The sequence below is a fragment of the Callorhinchus milii genome, unplaced genomic scaffold (genome assembly GCF_018977255.1).
Source record: "Callorhinchus milii isolate IMCB2004 unplaced genomic scaffold, IMCB_Cmil_1.0 Scaffold2, whole genome shotgun sequence".
NCBI classification, from domain to species: Eukaryota; Metazoa; Chordata; class Chondrichthyes; order Chimaeriformes; family Callorhinchidae; genus Callorhinchus; species Callorhinchus milii.
The window spans coordinates 70,807,028-70,824,741 of record NW_024704743.1 but is presented as its reverse complement, the minus strand read 5'-3'; the positions used below and the strand labels follow the sequence as shown (position 1 = coordinate 70,824,741).

Sequence of the window (17,714 nt, the reverse complement as noted above, 5' to 3'; positions counted from 1 at the left end):
GGCTAATCACTGCCCTGGAGTTGGGAAGGTGATCATACCTACATATCAGTTATGATACCTTTAGTTACCAGCGAGGTGAATTTCAAACATATGTCAATTAAACCTGGCGGTAATTAACACATTACAGGTCATAATTGCCAGCCTGGTTAGTGCACTAAATATTTTACATTATTTAGGATGATGTAGTATGTGCTGATCTCTACTTCGAACCTTCTCCACACACACACCTCTGTTCAGCACCTTGGGACGTCCTCCCGACGTGAAGGGCGCTATACAAATGTAATTTTGTTGTTGTTGTTGTTGTCAGACTCAATGCCTAGAAAATTGCCTGCAGGTTTTTCTAAGCATTTGATTATTTTGACAAAACATGAATATCCCTTTACGTCTATACTATTAAATGAACAAGTTAAATCATTTTAAAATCTGTTGCTCTTTTTTTAAAAAAGTAATTTTTTGTCCCACATCAACTCACAGAAATACATATTTTCCAGCTAAAAATCTCTCTATATTGCTTTAACTGTGGGCTTGATTTGAAAATAATGTTAAGTGCTGGGTAAATCTTCTCTCTTGTATTCTTGCTTTTGAATGGCTTAGTAATAACATTAACAACAACAACAGGATTATATTTGAATAGCGCCTTTCACCTCAGGAGGACATCCCAAGGCGCTGGACAGTGTACAGCATTTGAGACCCGAGCTGGAGTCAGGGGGGAGAAGGGAGGGGAGGGGAAGGGGGGTGACCAATGGCATGGTCGAAGAGGAGGGTTTTGAGCCAGGACTTGAAGGAGGCTGAGGAAGGGGCGAGGTGGAGTGATTGGGGTATGGAATTCCAGAGATTTGCACGTGCACACACACCCACACACAGACACACACACCGGTAGTGTACAAATAGAGAGTTTGCACACATTTTCTGTTTATATAATGTAACCATACAAGGTAATGAACAGATGCAGGTAAGTTTGCATTGAATTTTATAATTCTGAGAAGCCATCCGGCTTGGAGGGCGCTATGTAAATCCAAGTTGTTGTTGTTGTAAAACTGGAATATTTCTAAGTTACTTTTATAGTGCTGCCCAGTGGTGGTGTTTCATTGTTAGAGTGTGTGCACTAACTGCTGTAGGTTAGGGTGGGGCTGGGGGGATGCAGGATATTTGGGGGATCTTGTTATGAATAATGTTGTTTCTATTCTACCCCATGACATAATCGAGTTGCCCACTGCTGGCCCCCAGGAAGAGGCTGAAATTAAGATCAAAATAATAATAAATTGGTCACTCAATCCACAACTGTTTGTGGGACACTGCTGTGTATAACAGTCTGCCGTGTTTTGCCCACAAAATGCAGAGTGAATTCACTTTATAGTATATTCTGTGAAGCGCTTTGGGATGTCTTGAAGACGTGATTAGGCGCTAAATCAAATACAAGGATTATTATTATTACTATTTGAGTTGAACATAACTTAATTTATCTGGTTTGTATTTGAAACTACCTTTATATGCTGTGACCAATCATCAGAATCACTATAAATCTCAATTGGTTAATGTTAGACCGCTATAAGTAGGCAGGCATGAACTAAACTCTGCTATCAATGGGAAGTTTGCTTTGCACATCCCCTATCTGATTTCACAAGGTCATCACGAGCTACTAAAATAAGATTATTTTGGTGCCTGTGCTGAGTAAGCCTGTTACACGGCATTGGACTTGGACCTCGAGAACATCAAGGCAGCTGGCATGTCACAAGTTGTCTTGTAAAGGCCCTCCCACCACAGTGAAGGCACATGCTCACCAGATAGCTGATGAGGAAGCTCTGAGGCTTGGGGTGATAGCTGTTGGAAAGCATTACCTGGAGTCCAAGTTCGTAAGCACACGTTCATACATCCAGCACCTGGAATCCACCTTGATTGGCCGGCAGAGAGGCAAGCAGCTGCTGCTTAAACTTCGCATCTCCAACCGGTGGAACCATCGCTCAATGGGAATGAATGTGTGTCTGATCTGTGGACAGGTAGAGGATGGCAATGCTCTCACATATTTCATGCTGAGCTGTATTGCCAACAGGAAACTCGCAGGGAGTCCCTTGTACCTACCATCCACCTAGTCAGGGCTCAAACCCGCACTCGTCGAGTATCTAATGACCAAGTAGTGACTATCCTCCTTGGGGCGGAGGGAAGAGCCTGAACTGGCTCCAAGGTGACATGCCTGACAATGGAATGTCAGAATTGCCTTCTTTGCCGGTATTCCAGGTCATTGCTGATGAGAGCCCTGGCTCATCGGTAGGACCTGGAAGGGCAGACCAGTCATTGGGGGCAAGGAGTCATCATACTCAGCTCCTGTTAACCCTGCAAGCCAAAGCCCTAACTAGTAGGGTGGTCCTAGCTGGACAAGCAGTGGGAAAGCTTGCCAAAGGGTGCTCTCAATGGCAAGCTAAGTGGTTGTAGCTGCTTAAACTCCAGCAGTACCCCAACGCACATTCTGAGGTTCCCAAGCCTTGGGTCTTGCCAACCTGTGCCTAATACATTCCAGAATTAGGTAAGCAGGATGTGATCCCAAAGGGAGACAATGCCTATTCCAGTCCAACAATCTATCTCTGTGATTTCCATGTGTAAGTGGGATGCATGGAATTCTCAGCTTGGTTTGGATAAGCTTAAGCATCTTGATGGGTTTCCGCATGTGTCAGACACTTGGCTTAATAAAAAAAAAGGTGCTAAAGGGAAATCAAACAGCAGTCAATGATACAGATAATAGGTTGAAAGTATCACAAGTTCAGAAATTCACTCCCCATTGCATAGATATAACTACAGCTGTTTTGTCAATGTTACTTTGAGCTGCACTTTCGATGATATTTGTTCACTCTCTTCAAAAAGAAGCTGGGGAACATTTAGTGCAGAGTACTGACCACCAGTTGAGTTTAAACTGTTTAATATGGGAAGGGGGGAACCTGTTCAAATAATCCTGGGTAGAGGGCTCCAGGAGGAATATCTGTTCCTTGTAACTACTGCTTTAAAGGATTATATGTTTCGATTCTTTCAAGAAGTGTTTATTCTTTCAAACATAGATTAGATAGTTTTCTTTTAGGAAATAACATTATGAGATATAGTGTATAGGTAGTTTGGGTCACATGTGAAGGGGGGAGGGAATGGAAGGCGAACTAGATGGGCCTTGGTCTTTTTTCATTGAACATTTTTTATGTTCTTATGTGTGGGATGCAGGGTCCACCCCTTAACTTTCATTTTCTTTTTATACGACTGGGGCAGAGATCAAATCTGTGCATGTGCAGTTAAACCCAAATCTAGAAGTCTATAATATGAGGTGTCAGATTTTTAAAATCTGATTAAAGAATTGCTTGTGCTCAAAGGCCATAAGTCTGATTTTCCCACATGAGCTAACATTAATCATACTGGATTTATACCTGGAGGAGTTGGTATCAAGAGCTGTGCAAATCACACCAGATGCAGTATGCACACATTGTGTGTGTTACACTGTATTCACTGCCTGTGGTCTGTTGAGGAGCTCTCAGGTTGGATAAGCCAAGCATTTCTATACTATTTTAATGTTACAAAAGAGCCAAATGAACGACTTTTTAACAACTTAACAAATAAAAAGAAATATACATTTCCTGTGCAAGAAAATGGCAAAATCAGGTCTATCGCAAAAAAACTGTGATTAATTGACACATTCCAGGCCTACATTTCTTAGCCTGTAAGACATTTAAATTTAATTTAAATTAAATAAAGACCTTCAAATCTAAGATAGTGCAGACCTTAAAAATAGGTCTTCAATTCTATATTAATTCAGACTCCAGTTCTTTTTAAGTACTGAGGAAAACCAGCATCGAAATTCAGGAATTTTCCACAATTCTACATGATGTTAAATATTTAATCAAAGTGGTTTTGCAGGTAAGTGGAATTTTCAAGCTTCAATTGAACTCAAATTAGGCCTGAAATTCCATCCAGTCATGACCTGTAAAACCATTTCATCCTAAAATTTAGGAACTTGCAGAACTGAGAGTTGTATTCAGTCTGTTTTGGGAAGTGGTTTTCTGCACATTGGTTCTTTTAAAAAAAACAACTTTAAAATTAATTTATAAATTTTCCACAATTCTGCTCTGTGCAATCTTAAGACAAAATGGTCTAACAGACCAAGCGTAGGTAGGATTTCAGTCATTTTGTTTTGGTGGGATTTCAGTCACTTTTATTACATTGTGGGAATTGTTGCCCATGTCGATATCTCAATTGGTTAGATCGATTATAAACAGGCATAGACATGAACTAAGCTCTGTTGTCAACTGGAAGTATGTACATATCCTATCTGACTTTGCAAGGTCATCTCAAGCTAAAGGGAAATCAAACAGCAGGCAATGATACTGACAATAGGTTGAAACTATCACAAGTTCAGAAATTTACTACATAGAGGATGGTGAAGTGGCAGCATTTAATGTTATAATTAACAATGATAATATTTTACATGTCAGAATTTCTGCTCTTGTTGATATCCCAATTGATAACAGGTGACCACTCCTGGTTTAAACTTTTAAAGTTCAGTTAAGGAAGTTTCCTACGGTTACACTGTGATCCATGGGCTGGCATGTAGAATGGCCAATTGGTTAAATTGTTGAACTGGGCGGCTTCTCATCAAAACTCTTTAATGATTTGCCTTCAGCCGCCCTCCTACCTCGCTGCCCTCCATCATCCCAACCCTGCCCCTCCATGCTCGGGTCCTGATCCCCGACTGTTCAGTGCCTTGAGTTGTCCTCCCAACATGAAAGGCGCTTTAAAATGTAATTTTGTTGTTGTTGTTTGAGAAAGAGGGTGGAGAAGTGAGGGAAATGGGGGAGCTTTGAAATTCACTCACAGCTAAACGTTTACCCACAAGCAGCCACTGAAAGAGGCATAATTTACAGCGATATGAATGTTGCATTGTCCACCCCTAAAATGTGAATGATTACAACTATGAAAGGTCTGCCGCAGTTCAAAGTAGCTCCAAAAACAATTCAGGCTTAATTTTAAATTAAATTACAGCGGCCCACTCATGCTTCACCAACTGAAATAAGACAAATTGAAACAGACATCCGATTTGGATTTTAGGACATTAATGCACAATTAGGTCATTGGCTCATGTATGTTTTGTTTGAAACTCAGTCCTATTCAATGCTCGTAAAGATATTTTTCAAATCTAAAGCCACACTTGTCCTGATTTATTGGAGCAAGATACTTCCCCTAATTCTGAAGTACTACCTGTTTTCAATGCAACATAATTAATAAAGGGATATTAATAAAGGATGGGTGTCTAACCAGTTAAAGAAAGGAGGATTGATTGATGTAACTATTCGTAATGAGTCAAAACCTATTATTATTACATTATGCTGGCTTCCTCCCTGGGTGATTAAATCTAATGACTTGTTGATCCTGTTCTGTAGCTCTTTGAGGTTTGAAGTACTATTTCTGAATCAAAATGACTTCTGTCAAAGAGGCTAAAATTTATAATGAGTATATTTTCTATGGTTCTGTAGATTGAGCTATTTTCATGTTGTCTTTTAGATTTGTAGGAAATTAATTTGGATAAATTTATAACAATGAAAAGGAGTGAACTTTAAAATATCAAAAAATCTTGCTTTGGGAAAGACCAAAATAAATATAAAAATCGTTGTATAAATTTCCTTTTATTCCTTCTATCTTTATTTTGCATTAGAAATCTGAAGTAAATATCTATAATGTGCAATTATTGATTTGTTTGATCAGTCAGTTGTCTGACACACGAAGAAATGCAACACCATGTCTGAAATGGAATGTGCAATCTCTCCCTGGAGGATCTCATCATGCTTACCTGATTTTGGTTAGTATTTAGCACAGTTGGTTGAAACACAAGGCTTGGGACCCCAGATTATGCGTTGGGGGTATTTCTAGAGTTGGTATTGGGGGTATTTCAAGAGTTTAATTAGCTAAAATCACATAGTTTAAAGGTATACTGTATTATCTGTAAAGCGTCCTGTAAAGCTTCCTGTTGCTTGACCAGCCAGGACTACCCTACCCAAGAGAACTTTGGCTTGAGCCTGCATCCAATGCAACAAACACTTTAGAGACATTAATGACTCTAACAGTGACATTCAGGCCAGTGTCACGATTAGAAGTTTTTCTAAAAACTTGTTTTAATTAATCCCATTTTGCAGCTCTCTCTCCCCATGTCCCTTAATGTTTCTACTTCTCAGATGTCCATCTATCCAATTGCCTTTGAATTATTCTATTGACTCAGCGTCAGTAGCCACCTGTAATAAGGAAATCCAAACCCTAACCACCTCTGAGTATAGAAATTCCTTGTACTCTCTCCTGTAGATTTTTTGCTTATAGTCCTGTACTCATAACTACCGTGTAAAATATATATGTTGAACTTGTCAGGGTTCTTCTTAAGAATAGCAAAATATTGTTTTCCAAATTGAGACTGAAATTAAGAATCACCCAAATTGCTGCATGATCGTAAATTTTAATAGTTTTCTTAAGGCTAAAAGCATAAGAAATTGTGTGTCTTCTGCAGACCAACTATAATTAACAATCACATGGATTTTTGGAGTAGAGGTGGTGAATGACAGAGGTCAGGATGCAGATGACACTGAACTGGGGATTGGGGGGTTGAGAAGTGTGGGAAACAATGAAACAATGATTGCAGAAGAACTTAGGAAGATATAAACGGGCTAACGGAATGGGCAGATAGATGGCAAATTAAGTTTAATGAAATAATTCACTTCGGCAAGAAAAATATAGAAGCTGATAAGAACCTAAGAGGAGTAGAGGAGAAATGAGATCTGGGGTTTCAGATCCACAAGAATTTTCTACAATTCTCAGAAATCTTCCATTTTAAGGCAAAGTGAACTTGCCAGGTAAAACTAGGTGGAATTTTGGACCCACAGTATCTTTACAGAAAATACAGAATTTCATCCTGAGAACCTCTTTCCAGTGACAAGGCACCAGTATTATTACTGTTTTCCTGAGGAAATCACAATGATAACACAGAGTGGGAGAGAGAGCGAGGAAACCTATCTGTACCACCACCTAATGTGCTAATTCAGCTAACTCACAGTTGATACTTGAGGAATTTCTAAATTCAAACTGTATGTTAGACCCCAATAACAATGCTAATTCCTAACTTCTATCTTATCCACGAATGTGGATGCACTCCCAAATTCCAATTACCAGGAACTCACCCAAGCATGTGCACTTCTCTGCTGAGTGCTGTAAAACAGTATGTGTACGGCTCCAAAGATGAGCACTGAGAGTGGGAACATTAGGAATGTAAGTTGTTTTGTAAAATTCATGTACATTAACCTCATCTGGAGGTAAGTACATTACTGTTCATATAGTGTTTAACTGAACACTAATGTTGCTTTTTCAATCGAGTACTTACACTTAATACTGTTGCAACACAGAAATGTGTATCCAGACACTTCCAAAAATAAGATAATAAATGATAACTCTTACATTTCATATAGCATCTGATAATGTCATTGAAATGTCTCAAAGTTCTTCACAGGATTCACCACAAAAGGTAGTGACAGTATTTTGGGGGTGGGGGTGGATGCAAAATAAGTACAATAATCCTTCACTGTGAAACCCTTTAAAATGTCTTCCTGATGTGAACAGCAGAATATCACATACAATATTAATGATTTTCAAGGATTACTTCAAAACCGTTTGCCAAACACAATCCATTTTCCTTTCTCCTTTTTCATAGAAGAATACCTTGCAGTTTAATTCTTATTTCAAACCAGTTTCATTTTTTATTCTATACTTTACAATTTCTTATGTTGGCAGATTCAGCCCCTTATAGCTCTTTTCTGTGTAGTTTTGAACACTTGTCGTCTTTCTGAATCATTTATCCTCTCTGACATTTTGGACTGTTAACAATTTTAGTTGAAAGAAAGATGTACTTGTGCCAAACAAGAAATAAAGAGGTGACAGGAGCACAATGCTGGCAGTATGTTACCAAAAGGAGATGTAAAGATTTGGAACTATCACACTCTTGTATATCATTCAGTTTTTGAAGAGAAATGTATTATTAAGACTGATTGATATGATGTGTAAATGTTATAGTTAACAAATGAAAATCATCTACCTGTGAGCATTGGGGTGGGGGAGAGGGAGGGGGGAGAAAGCTACACACACAGAACTATAGAAATTTACATGCAGAATGAATATTCGGCCTAATATCCATGTGCTGGCTCTCTGAGAGAACTTTCCATTTAGTCTTATTCTCCTGCCCCCACACTGTTTATATTTTTCCATTTCAGATATTTATCTAATCCTAAAAGCTAGAATGGATTCTGCCTCAATATTCATTGGAGCATTCCAGTTCCGATTTTGTGTAAACAAAATCTCCTAATCTTTGTGTATATTGTGCATTTGTGGGTGTTTCGCCAAGAAAATACGCAGTCAATTCACTTTAGAGTATATTCTGTGAAGCGCTTTGAGATGTCTTGAAGACATGATAAGCCGCTATTTCAAATGCAAGGATTATTATTATTATATTATTATTATTATTTATATCCAGCTCAGTCAACATCTATAGCAGTAAAGGGTAGAAATTCTAACTGATGTTCTCCTGGAATATTGCCAATTTTCCTCAAGTAGAAAGGAAATATAGGAACAAGAGTACGCTACTCAGCCTGTCGAGCAAGTTCTGCCATATTATTAAATTATGGAAGTCATCAAAAGAGAAACCAACATAATAATAATAATCCTTACATTTGACATGATATATCACGTCTTCGAGAAGTCTCAACGCGTTTCACAGAATATACTGTAAAATGAATTGACCTGTATATTTTCTGGGCGAAACATGGCAGCTAATTGTCATGGATTGAGTGACTGAATTATAATTTTTTTTTTTTTAAGAGATTATTACCCCCGCCAATTGGCAAACAACCGGGTGGGTTTCTACTTACTGCTAGGCAAAAAGAGATGTGTGGAGTAAGGAAACTTGAATACATTTCGCCCTGCCAGGGAATTGAACCCAGGTCCTCTCGCCACCAATTGCAATGTGAATTTTCATTATTCTGAGTCATTCAGGATGTTGGACACTTTAGAATATTTTGGGGTTGCAGTTTTACACGAGATGATGTCTTTATCCTTGAGCCAATAGTGAAGCCATTCTTTTCTTGATTTTTTAAAAAAAAGTTTAACCTTACTTTAAACAAATGCAGAATATTTAAATACTTTTATGCTTGCAATCATATAACTGTAATGATAAAACCTACCAAGAATTGCCAGCACCATGGTACCTTTAAGTACTTCCATGGAACCTGAGCAAACAAAATAGATGGCTTGCAAGGCATCTCCTTGTCGAAGGAGGTACTCCCCAGGAGCACAGAAGGAAGTTTTGATATGGAGAGAGAGGGACCTGAGACAGCCATGGCTGGCAGGTTCAAACAGAGAAAGTTGTAGAATTTCCTTGTTCAAGTGCATAGTGATGTCTGACCGTAACTCATCTGGAAAATCCTTCAAAAGCTGCAGAGATGAGGTTAGTCAATACACATTTCAAATGATTTATTCAGAGCTATTAGGAAAAGACCAGGGAACAGATTCCAAATACACCATTCTCAGCAGTTATTTTAGCAGTTTTTTTTTCAAAATGGTTTTAAGCCGACAATTGTTAACAATAATTCTGCAAGTCGTACTTACAGAAGTAATTTTGAAGAAAGAAAACTCAGGTGTGTTTCAGAATCTCTCCCGAATACTGTTCTCTTCCTTCTATACAAATGTACAGTATCTAAATCTTAGGACTTGAATATTTAATTACACTTTCTCTAATACATTCACATTGGCACACTTCCACATCAAAGATCACCTTTAGCTACATTATACCTATATTTGGACATGCATGTGTATTAATCAGTGTGCCACATTGACTTGTAGATGGAAATTGTCAATAAATATTTAATAGCACTCTACAACAACAGTATCTCAACACTAAAACTATTTTTTGAACATGGACAGAAATTGTATTTGCTGTTTTTAAATATAAAAACAATTTTTATTTGACCTGGGGAAGAACTCTCCTTGCTATTGTTGCTGCTGTATTTTGATTACTCTATTTTATTGCCTCCAGTTTTCTCTCTGATTCTCTCCCCTTATATCTCCTCGACTGAAGTTGGTGTATCAGACTGGCAAAAAGTCATGGGTATTGTACTTGCTGGAGGTGACATAAATTCTACAGGATGTCCCTCCTCTCTAATTCCTCGAGGATGATTTTTTAATATAAAATGATGTATTGAATATTAGGTCCTTTGGACAACAAAGACAATTTGCATTTATATAGTGCTCTTCATGTGGGCCAGTGTCTCAGTGCGCTTGGACAAATAGATATTTGGATCAAAAATGAGACTTTAGCAAATAGGCTTATGATGAGATGTGAGGTATAAGATTTTAAAAGTTGGAACTGTTTTGACAGGAACAAAAAGAAAACAGGTGTGTTAGATGTCAGAAGGATTCAAACATGACTTGTCTTCCATGCCCCTATAGTCAAATAGTTTTTTGATACTCACTGTCCAACCTTGGTACGTCCTCCTGATGTGAAAAGCGCTATATAAATGTAAATTTGTTGTTGTAGTCTCATGTATAAAACATGGACATTTAAATGAGGTAATGAACCCACTGAACCACAAATTGCAAATTTCTGTCTCCGGCAAGAAAAGAATAAAAAGTAAAAAATATTGGGAATAAATTTATTACGAGTCTCACTAGTCCTAAGCATAACAGGCAATGTAAAGAAGGTGAGGAAGTACAGTTAAGAGCTGAAACAAACATTCACATGCAATGGAAGAGTTAAAGGAAATGGAGTTAATGGCTGTTCATTCATATACTGTACTATCCAATCTAATGGAATCTAATTGATTGGATATTTCAGATGTTATAGAAGGTTATCTGCTTAAAGGCTTATTTACAAATAATTCATTTTTATTTTATCAGTCAGACAGAATAACTATTTTTGACAAGGAAAATATAATAACTAACTGCCAGACAAGACAACAACACTTCCTGCACATAGCTCACATGTGTGCAATGTACAAGAAATGACATTAGCCATGACCTGATGACCTCAAAATGGGACCTTGTGACCATTATATTTTTGCAGACCCATTATAATGTAACGTTTAGTTTGTTAGATCTGAGACATTGCCTTATAATGCAGGTACCCTGTATTCGCTCAATTTTGTTCACCTTTCCATTATGGTCTACAATAAGTGAAAGTTATGTTTCAAGGTTATTTTATATATCTTTATGATGGTGGAGAAAGTAGTACTATATTTTCTTGTGCTACAAGCATAAAATAAGAATGAATTTTTTTATGCAATAGAAAGTTCACATCTCTATGCCTACCTATCTCTACTCCTCTCATTACCTCCCATCTCCACCTCCTTGCCCCTCTACTCACAGTCAGCATCAATCTCTCCTTGTCCACTGGCACCATTCCCACCCCCTTTAAAACAGCCGTCATCACCCCTATCCTTAAAAACTCTTCCTTTGACCCATCCCCGCTCTTCAACTACTGCCCCATCCCCAACCTTCTTTTCCTTTCCAAGGTCCTAGAACAAGTCGTTGCTTCCCAGCTTTGCTCTTCCTCTCCTGCCACTCCCTACATGAACCCATCCAACCAGATTTCCGTTCTGCCCACAGCACAGAAACAGCCTTGGTCAAAGTGACAAATTACATTTTGATCATCTGCAACCAGGGCTCCCTTTATCTCCTTATCCTCCTTGACCCCTCTGCTGCCTTTGACACTGTTGTCTATTGCACCACTCTATCCTCCTCTGATGCCTCTGCTCTCAACTCAACATTCAAAGTTCTGTCCTTGACTGGTTCATATTCTATCTTTCGCACCATCTCCACTTTGTCTCTACAAACAGTTTCTCTTCCAGCCCCTGCACTGTCTCGCATGGTGTTCCTCAGGGCTTTGTCCTTGGTCCTCTTCAACATGTAAATCCTCCCTCTTGGTGACATCATCCACAAACATGGGGTCAACTTCCACATGTATGCAGATGACACCCAACCCTCGATTCTAGGACCACTGACAGAATGTCTGTCAGACATCAAATCCTGGATGAATGCTAACTTTCTACAGTTGTATGTCAACAAGACCCAGGCCCTCCTGATTGGCTCCCAGGAGCTTCTCCACACCTCAAGCACTGGCAGCATCACCATCCAAGGATGCACACTCCACCTTACTAAACCAGTTCAGAACCTCGGCATCTTGTTTGACCCTCAACTATCCTTTCTATCCCACATCAATGCCATGACCCACTCTGCCTTCCCTCACCTCCGCAACATCGCCCGGCTCCGCCACTGTCTCTTCCCTTAGGCTGCCGAGACTCTCATACATGCATTTAATACATCTATGCTCAACTAACCCAATCCCTGCTTGTTGGCCCTCCACAAATTACAGATTATGTGCTTTCCTGCACAAGGCTCAATCATCCCCTCCCTCGCCCGGTTCCACTGGCTTCCCATTTCCCAGAGGATAAGTTCATCATCCTCGCCTTCAAAGCCCTCCACAGACTTGCTCCTTCCTACCTCTGTGATGTGCTAATGCCATATCAACCTGTTCGCTCCCTCCGCTCAGCAGGCTCTAGCCTACTCCACGTCTCCCGCCAATCCCCTGCTCAGGTCTGAAACACTGATTGCCCAGCGCCTTGGGACATCTTCCCAATGTGAAAGGTGCTACACAAATGCAATTTGTTGTTTGATATTTTTGATCAGTTTGCTATTTCTATATTTCAAAATTTAAGCCATTTCTCAGGAACAAAAACCATACGGACCATTGAAACACTTATCTTGAACATGTTTAAGGTGCTCATTATTTTCTCTAAATTGTTTTTCAGTACATGTCAAAATATTATCTTACTGCAATGAATGTGAAATGGAACAGGGAATAAAAATAAAATACCTCATTAGCATCTATTCCGTTATTCACAGACCAAGTTGTCTGGAAATACTCCAGCATTCGTTGCTTCAGCATCTTTGGCAGATGATGGACACGAATGAAATCCTTCAGGTCTTTAATTCTGTGGTGATAGAGCGACCACCTGGAATACATACGCTGAATGATGGCAGTTACGTTTCCAAAGACCAATGCGTGCATCAGTGCTGAGAAAAAAGGAGCAGGACTGGTTAATAGGTAGTTAAACAGAGCGAGCAATGAATCATGTGAGGACAATGGGTTATCTTGTGGGATGAGAAAGCAGGAGTCTGTATGGTTTATTGCGTCAGTTGTTAAAAACAATTCCTCACACCCCTGTGTTTGCAATCCTCTTGCATGGCTGTATTAAATATGCAGCCATATGTGTGAGAAGTACATCAGAACTGTCATTCAGCTGCAGACTGGGAATTCCTTTTGAGGTTAAAGCTAGCAATTCTGCTACATTTGCAAAGCTTCCCAAAAATATTCTCAAAGCATTAAGTGACCTATGAAAGCAAGGCTATGTTACTGGAAGAGAAACATTTTTTCGGCTCTTGTAGAACAATAGCTTGTTGGAACAAAGATCTGAAATCCCTTGTTACTTTAGCTTTACATCTTAACAATTAAGGTTGTGCAAAATTTTGGAAAGTCCTTCAATTCAATCTACATCTGGAAGTTGGTTTTCAATAAATAATCCTTGCAACTGGCATAGCGCTTTTCACTTCAAGAAGATGCCATAAAAGACTTCATATGATTTACTGTAAAGTGTAGTGACCGTATTTTTAGGCGAATGTGGCTGATAATTTGTGCACAGCAACAACTTATAAACAGTCGCAATGTGAATGATTAATTTTATGTGGGACATTGTTGGCCAAGACACAAGTGAAAACTCCTTTCTCTTTTAAAAATGTGCCACAAGATCTTTATGTCCACTGGAACATGCAGACATGGCCTCCGTTAAACACCTCATCCAAATGACAGCACCTCTAACAATGAAATCCACCCCCACAGCACTGTACTGGTATGTCAGTCTAGACTGTGAGTGCAAAAACCCGACATGGGGCTTGAACTAGCAACCTTTTAAATCAGAGGTGAGAGTGCTACCAACTGAGCCAGACTGGTACCATTTTCTGTGATTCTTTTTAAAAGGCAGATAACTGGATTCCAAATTAAGACTAAATTTTACAAATTACCAGAATTCTGCATTGTGTGTCAGACTGGCTCAGTTGGCAGCACTCTCACCTTTGAGTCAAAAAGGTATGGGTTCAATCCCCACGTCAGGATTTGGGATTTATATAATCTTGACTGACACTCCAATGCACTGCTGGAGGTGTACTGTGGCGTTCATCCACCAAATAGACAATCACTACAATATACAGTATATCTTGTGAAGTGCTTTGAGATGTCTTCCTGACGTGAAAGCTGCTACATCAAATGTAAGGATTATTATTAAATATTATGACAATAGCTTTGAGGCTGGGACCAAAATAAATTTCATGCCTGTAGATATCAGCCTCACTAGGAACTCACTGAGTAAATGTACAATTCAGTATTCTGTGGAGCCTAAAGATGTTCCAGATTTAATCACTGAGTTAGTGAACCTCATTCAGAGTGGAGATGAGGGCAATCAGATAATGGTACAGCTCCTGATCATGATCCAGTAACCCATTAGAAAATCTAGACGTGTTAATAGTGCACGAGGACAGAATCTGTTTCCAGAGTTGAATAATTTGCTGTTACTCAATGTCTGCCAACATATGAAAAATACAAGGCACAGAAAAGTCTCTGGGATCCAACACTATGAGTCAGTGCCCCAGAAGTATAGGAGAGAAAAGGAGAACAACTTGAGGAAGAGAGGTTATTTGGTTATCAAAACAACTGTATATGGATATGCTACTTTAACATTGCATTCAACTCTGTGAAAGTCAAATAATCTGTGATGTGACATAAATTCATACTGACTCTTTCAAACAGGAGCAGGAAGTGGAATTACTGTTGTGTAGTGCATCTTTTGTCTAGAGGTGGAGGATCTGTGAATCAATTTGACTCAGATATCATCCCATACTAAATAAATGTTACATAAACAAATTAAATCATAAGTGATGTTTAATTCAATGTGTTATATTTACCCACATGCAACAACAATACATTACACTTGTATAGCGTCCTTCACATCGGAAAGACATCCCAGGGTGCTGGACAGTCAGGGGTTTTGGACCCGAGCTGGGAATTGGAGTCAGAAGGGAAGGAGGGCAAGGGGGGTAAGGTGGTGGGGAGGGTGGCCGAAGGCACCGTCGAAGAGGAAGGGTACCCAGTGATGAGGAAAGACAAATGCACCTACCTCCTATCAGCATTGTGCAGATGGAAAAGATCTTCTCTGCATCAGTATTGGCTGAAACATTTCCAAATCCCACACTGGTGAGACTACTCAGGGTAAAGTAGAGAGCAGCAATGTAGGCACTTCTGACTCCAGGTCCTCCGAGTGTATTATTGCCATAATATGGCGTTTCCAGACGTTTGCCCAATTCGTGTAACCAGCCTTTAACCAAAGAGTCCTCATATAAATAAAAAGCAGTAAAAATCAACTGTAAACCTTCTTCAGCAACACAATATCCAAACAAATCATTTAAACTTTGAAGCTTGTGTGGAAATATCAATAAACAAAAAGCAAAATACTGCAGATGCTGAAAATCTGAAATAAAAACAGAAGTTGCTGGTGACACTCAGCATGTCTTCACATGTCTTCACAGCATCTATGGAGAGAGGAAAATGAATTAATGTTTTCTGAACATAGACCTGAAATGTTATCTCATTTTCCTCTCTCCACAGATACTGCGTGTTCCTAGCGAATCTGTTTTTAGTGGAAATATCAATCTTTGTTTTGCAATTAAAATCCCTTGGGCTATTTTTCGTTCTTCATAAGTCTGCTTCTATAAATTATACCTTTGTTGTTCCGTTTCATTTTCCTCCTTCATTTCCCAGGCATGCCATTTACCATTATGGCCTATTCCCTGATTAAAAAGACAGGAAGGGAGCTTATTCCAGGCTCTTCCAATACCTCTGTGATCGGTTACTTTAATGTGTTTGGAAACTGTCCAGGCCATTTCCAATCTGATTTTGTATCTCTCCCTGTCTCTGGCCAGGTCTTTTTTCCTGTGTCTGGTCAGAATGGGAAGTTGCCAAATAACATGGGTATAAATCGTCACAAATATCACTAACATTTATAAAATGAAAATTTCTAACCATGTTTTTGTTGGAGAGAATAAACATGTTGGAATGAAAAATGTAATGTTATTTTAACAGATTTGATAATTATTATATATGTTATTGAATCTGGTTTGAAACAACTATACCTATAGTGTGTGAAGCCCCTCCCCACTGACTTCGGCACAATGATTAAGCCTAAAGATTTCAGTGGCCACCATTGCTGTTTTCAATGGCAACTGTGGCTGGTGTTCAAATGTAATTTAGGGATACTGGCCTAATTCAATTGGTATCCCATTAAGCAACACAGCACACAAATTCCATTGGGGAAAATAATCAGGATTATCTAAGTGGAAATAATAGGCCTTAAATTCTTGGGATTTAATTTTGGATGCGACTTTGTGCTAGATTTGGGATGAAGGAGTGGGACCTTCAGCCAATCTTTAGGAAAAGATTATAAATTGTAATGTTTCTTAACAGAGGCAATCAATAGTTATTCAACAGTTGATGAAACATTACCCACCTTTTTCATTCTGTATGCTCTGTGTGCCTAGTCAGAGTTTATTATACATTTTCTTTAAAGATTGCTCAGAATGGATTGAAATTGGATGAAAGTGGTTTTAAAATCATGGTTTACTTTCACCAGAGTTCATGGATTGACCTGGAGCATATCCTCTTTATTCATCAGCGACCAACCTATTCTGCCAAATCTTTTAATAAAAAAATTAAATTGATACTGTAATATAGTTGTACTGAGACTGAAAGGGACCAGAATTGGTGTATTTTAATTAGTGGCAAGATTTCCTTGGGATGCACTGAGGTAGTAGTAAAAGAGGACACAGGTTGGGTTGCAAAAGACAGAGGGTAATTAATGACTGAAACAGGTTACCAGGAGGATGGTTGAAGTAAGGATGATGGATTCATTTAAAAAAAAATAGCTTGAAGCTGTGATGGGAAGACAGCATTCTGGAAGTTTGAGATCAAATGGACTTTAAAGATCCTATGGCACTAGGATTTGGAAAGAAAAGGGAGCTTCTCCCAGTGTCCTGGCCAACAATACTCCAAATAAAATTGGTCATTCACTTCATGGCTGTTTGTGGGGCAGACATTGGTGTGTGCAGTAAATTCTGTGAAGCGCTTTGACACGACTCAATAACGTGATAAGATCTATACCAAATGCAAGGATAATCATTATTATTTATAAATAGGCTTTCTTCATCCTCACCCAGCTCCACTGGGTCTCCACTCTCCAGTGGATCGAGTTCAAGGTCCTTGTTTTCACCTTTAAATCCCACCAAGGTCTTGCCCCAACCGATCCATGCCACTTCCTCAAACCCTATCGGCCCAGCCGCTCTCTTCACTTAGCGAGCTCTGTTGCTTCATTTCCCCCACCCCACCCTACCCATCTACCATCAGCCCCATCTTCAGTGTATCTGCCCCCACACTTTGGATCTCTATCCCGGAGGTCCTCTGACTCATTCCCTCCCTCACCTCCATCGACATCCATCTCATTTTTGACTGTGCTTTGGATAATCTTTTACATCTCCACACGCTCAGCTCCCACTGCCAACTTGGT

At 39.2% G+C, this 17,714-nt stretch overlaps 1 protein-coding gene across 1 annotated transcript in view; it reads right to left on the bottom strand.

The window, feature by feature from the left end:
* kcnh8 (potassium voltage-gated channel, subfamily H (eag-related), member 8) overlaps nt 1-17,714 on the bottom strand; it is a 150,156-nt gene that overhangs the window by 35,769 nt on the left and 96,673 nt on the right. The window contains exons 8-10 of the mRNA XM_042332486.1: nt 15,276-15,473; nt 12,923-13,122; nt 9,237-9,486 (exon numbers count right to left, since the gene is read on the bottom strand). Of these exons, the coding sequence (XP_042188420.1) occupies nt 9,237-9,486; nt 12,923-13,122; nt 15,276-15,473 (648 nt within the window). The remainder of the gene's footprint in view (nt 1-9,236; nt 9,487-12,922; nt 13,123-15,275; nt 15,474-17,714) is intronic.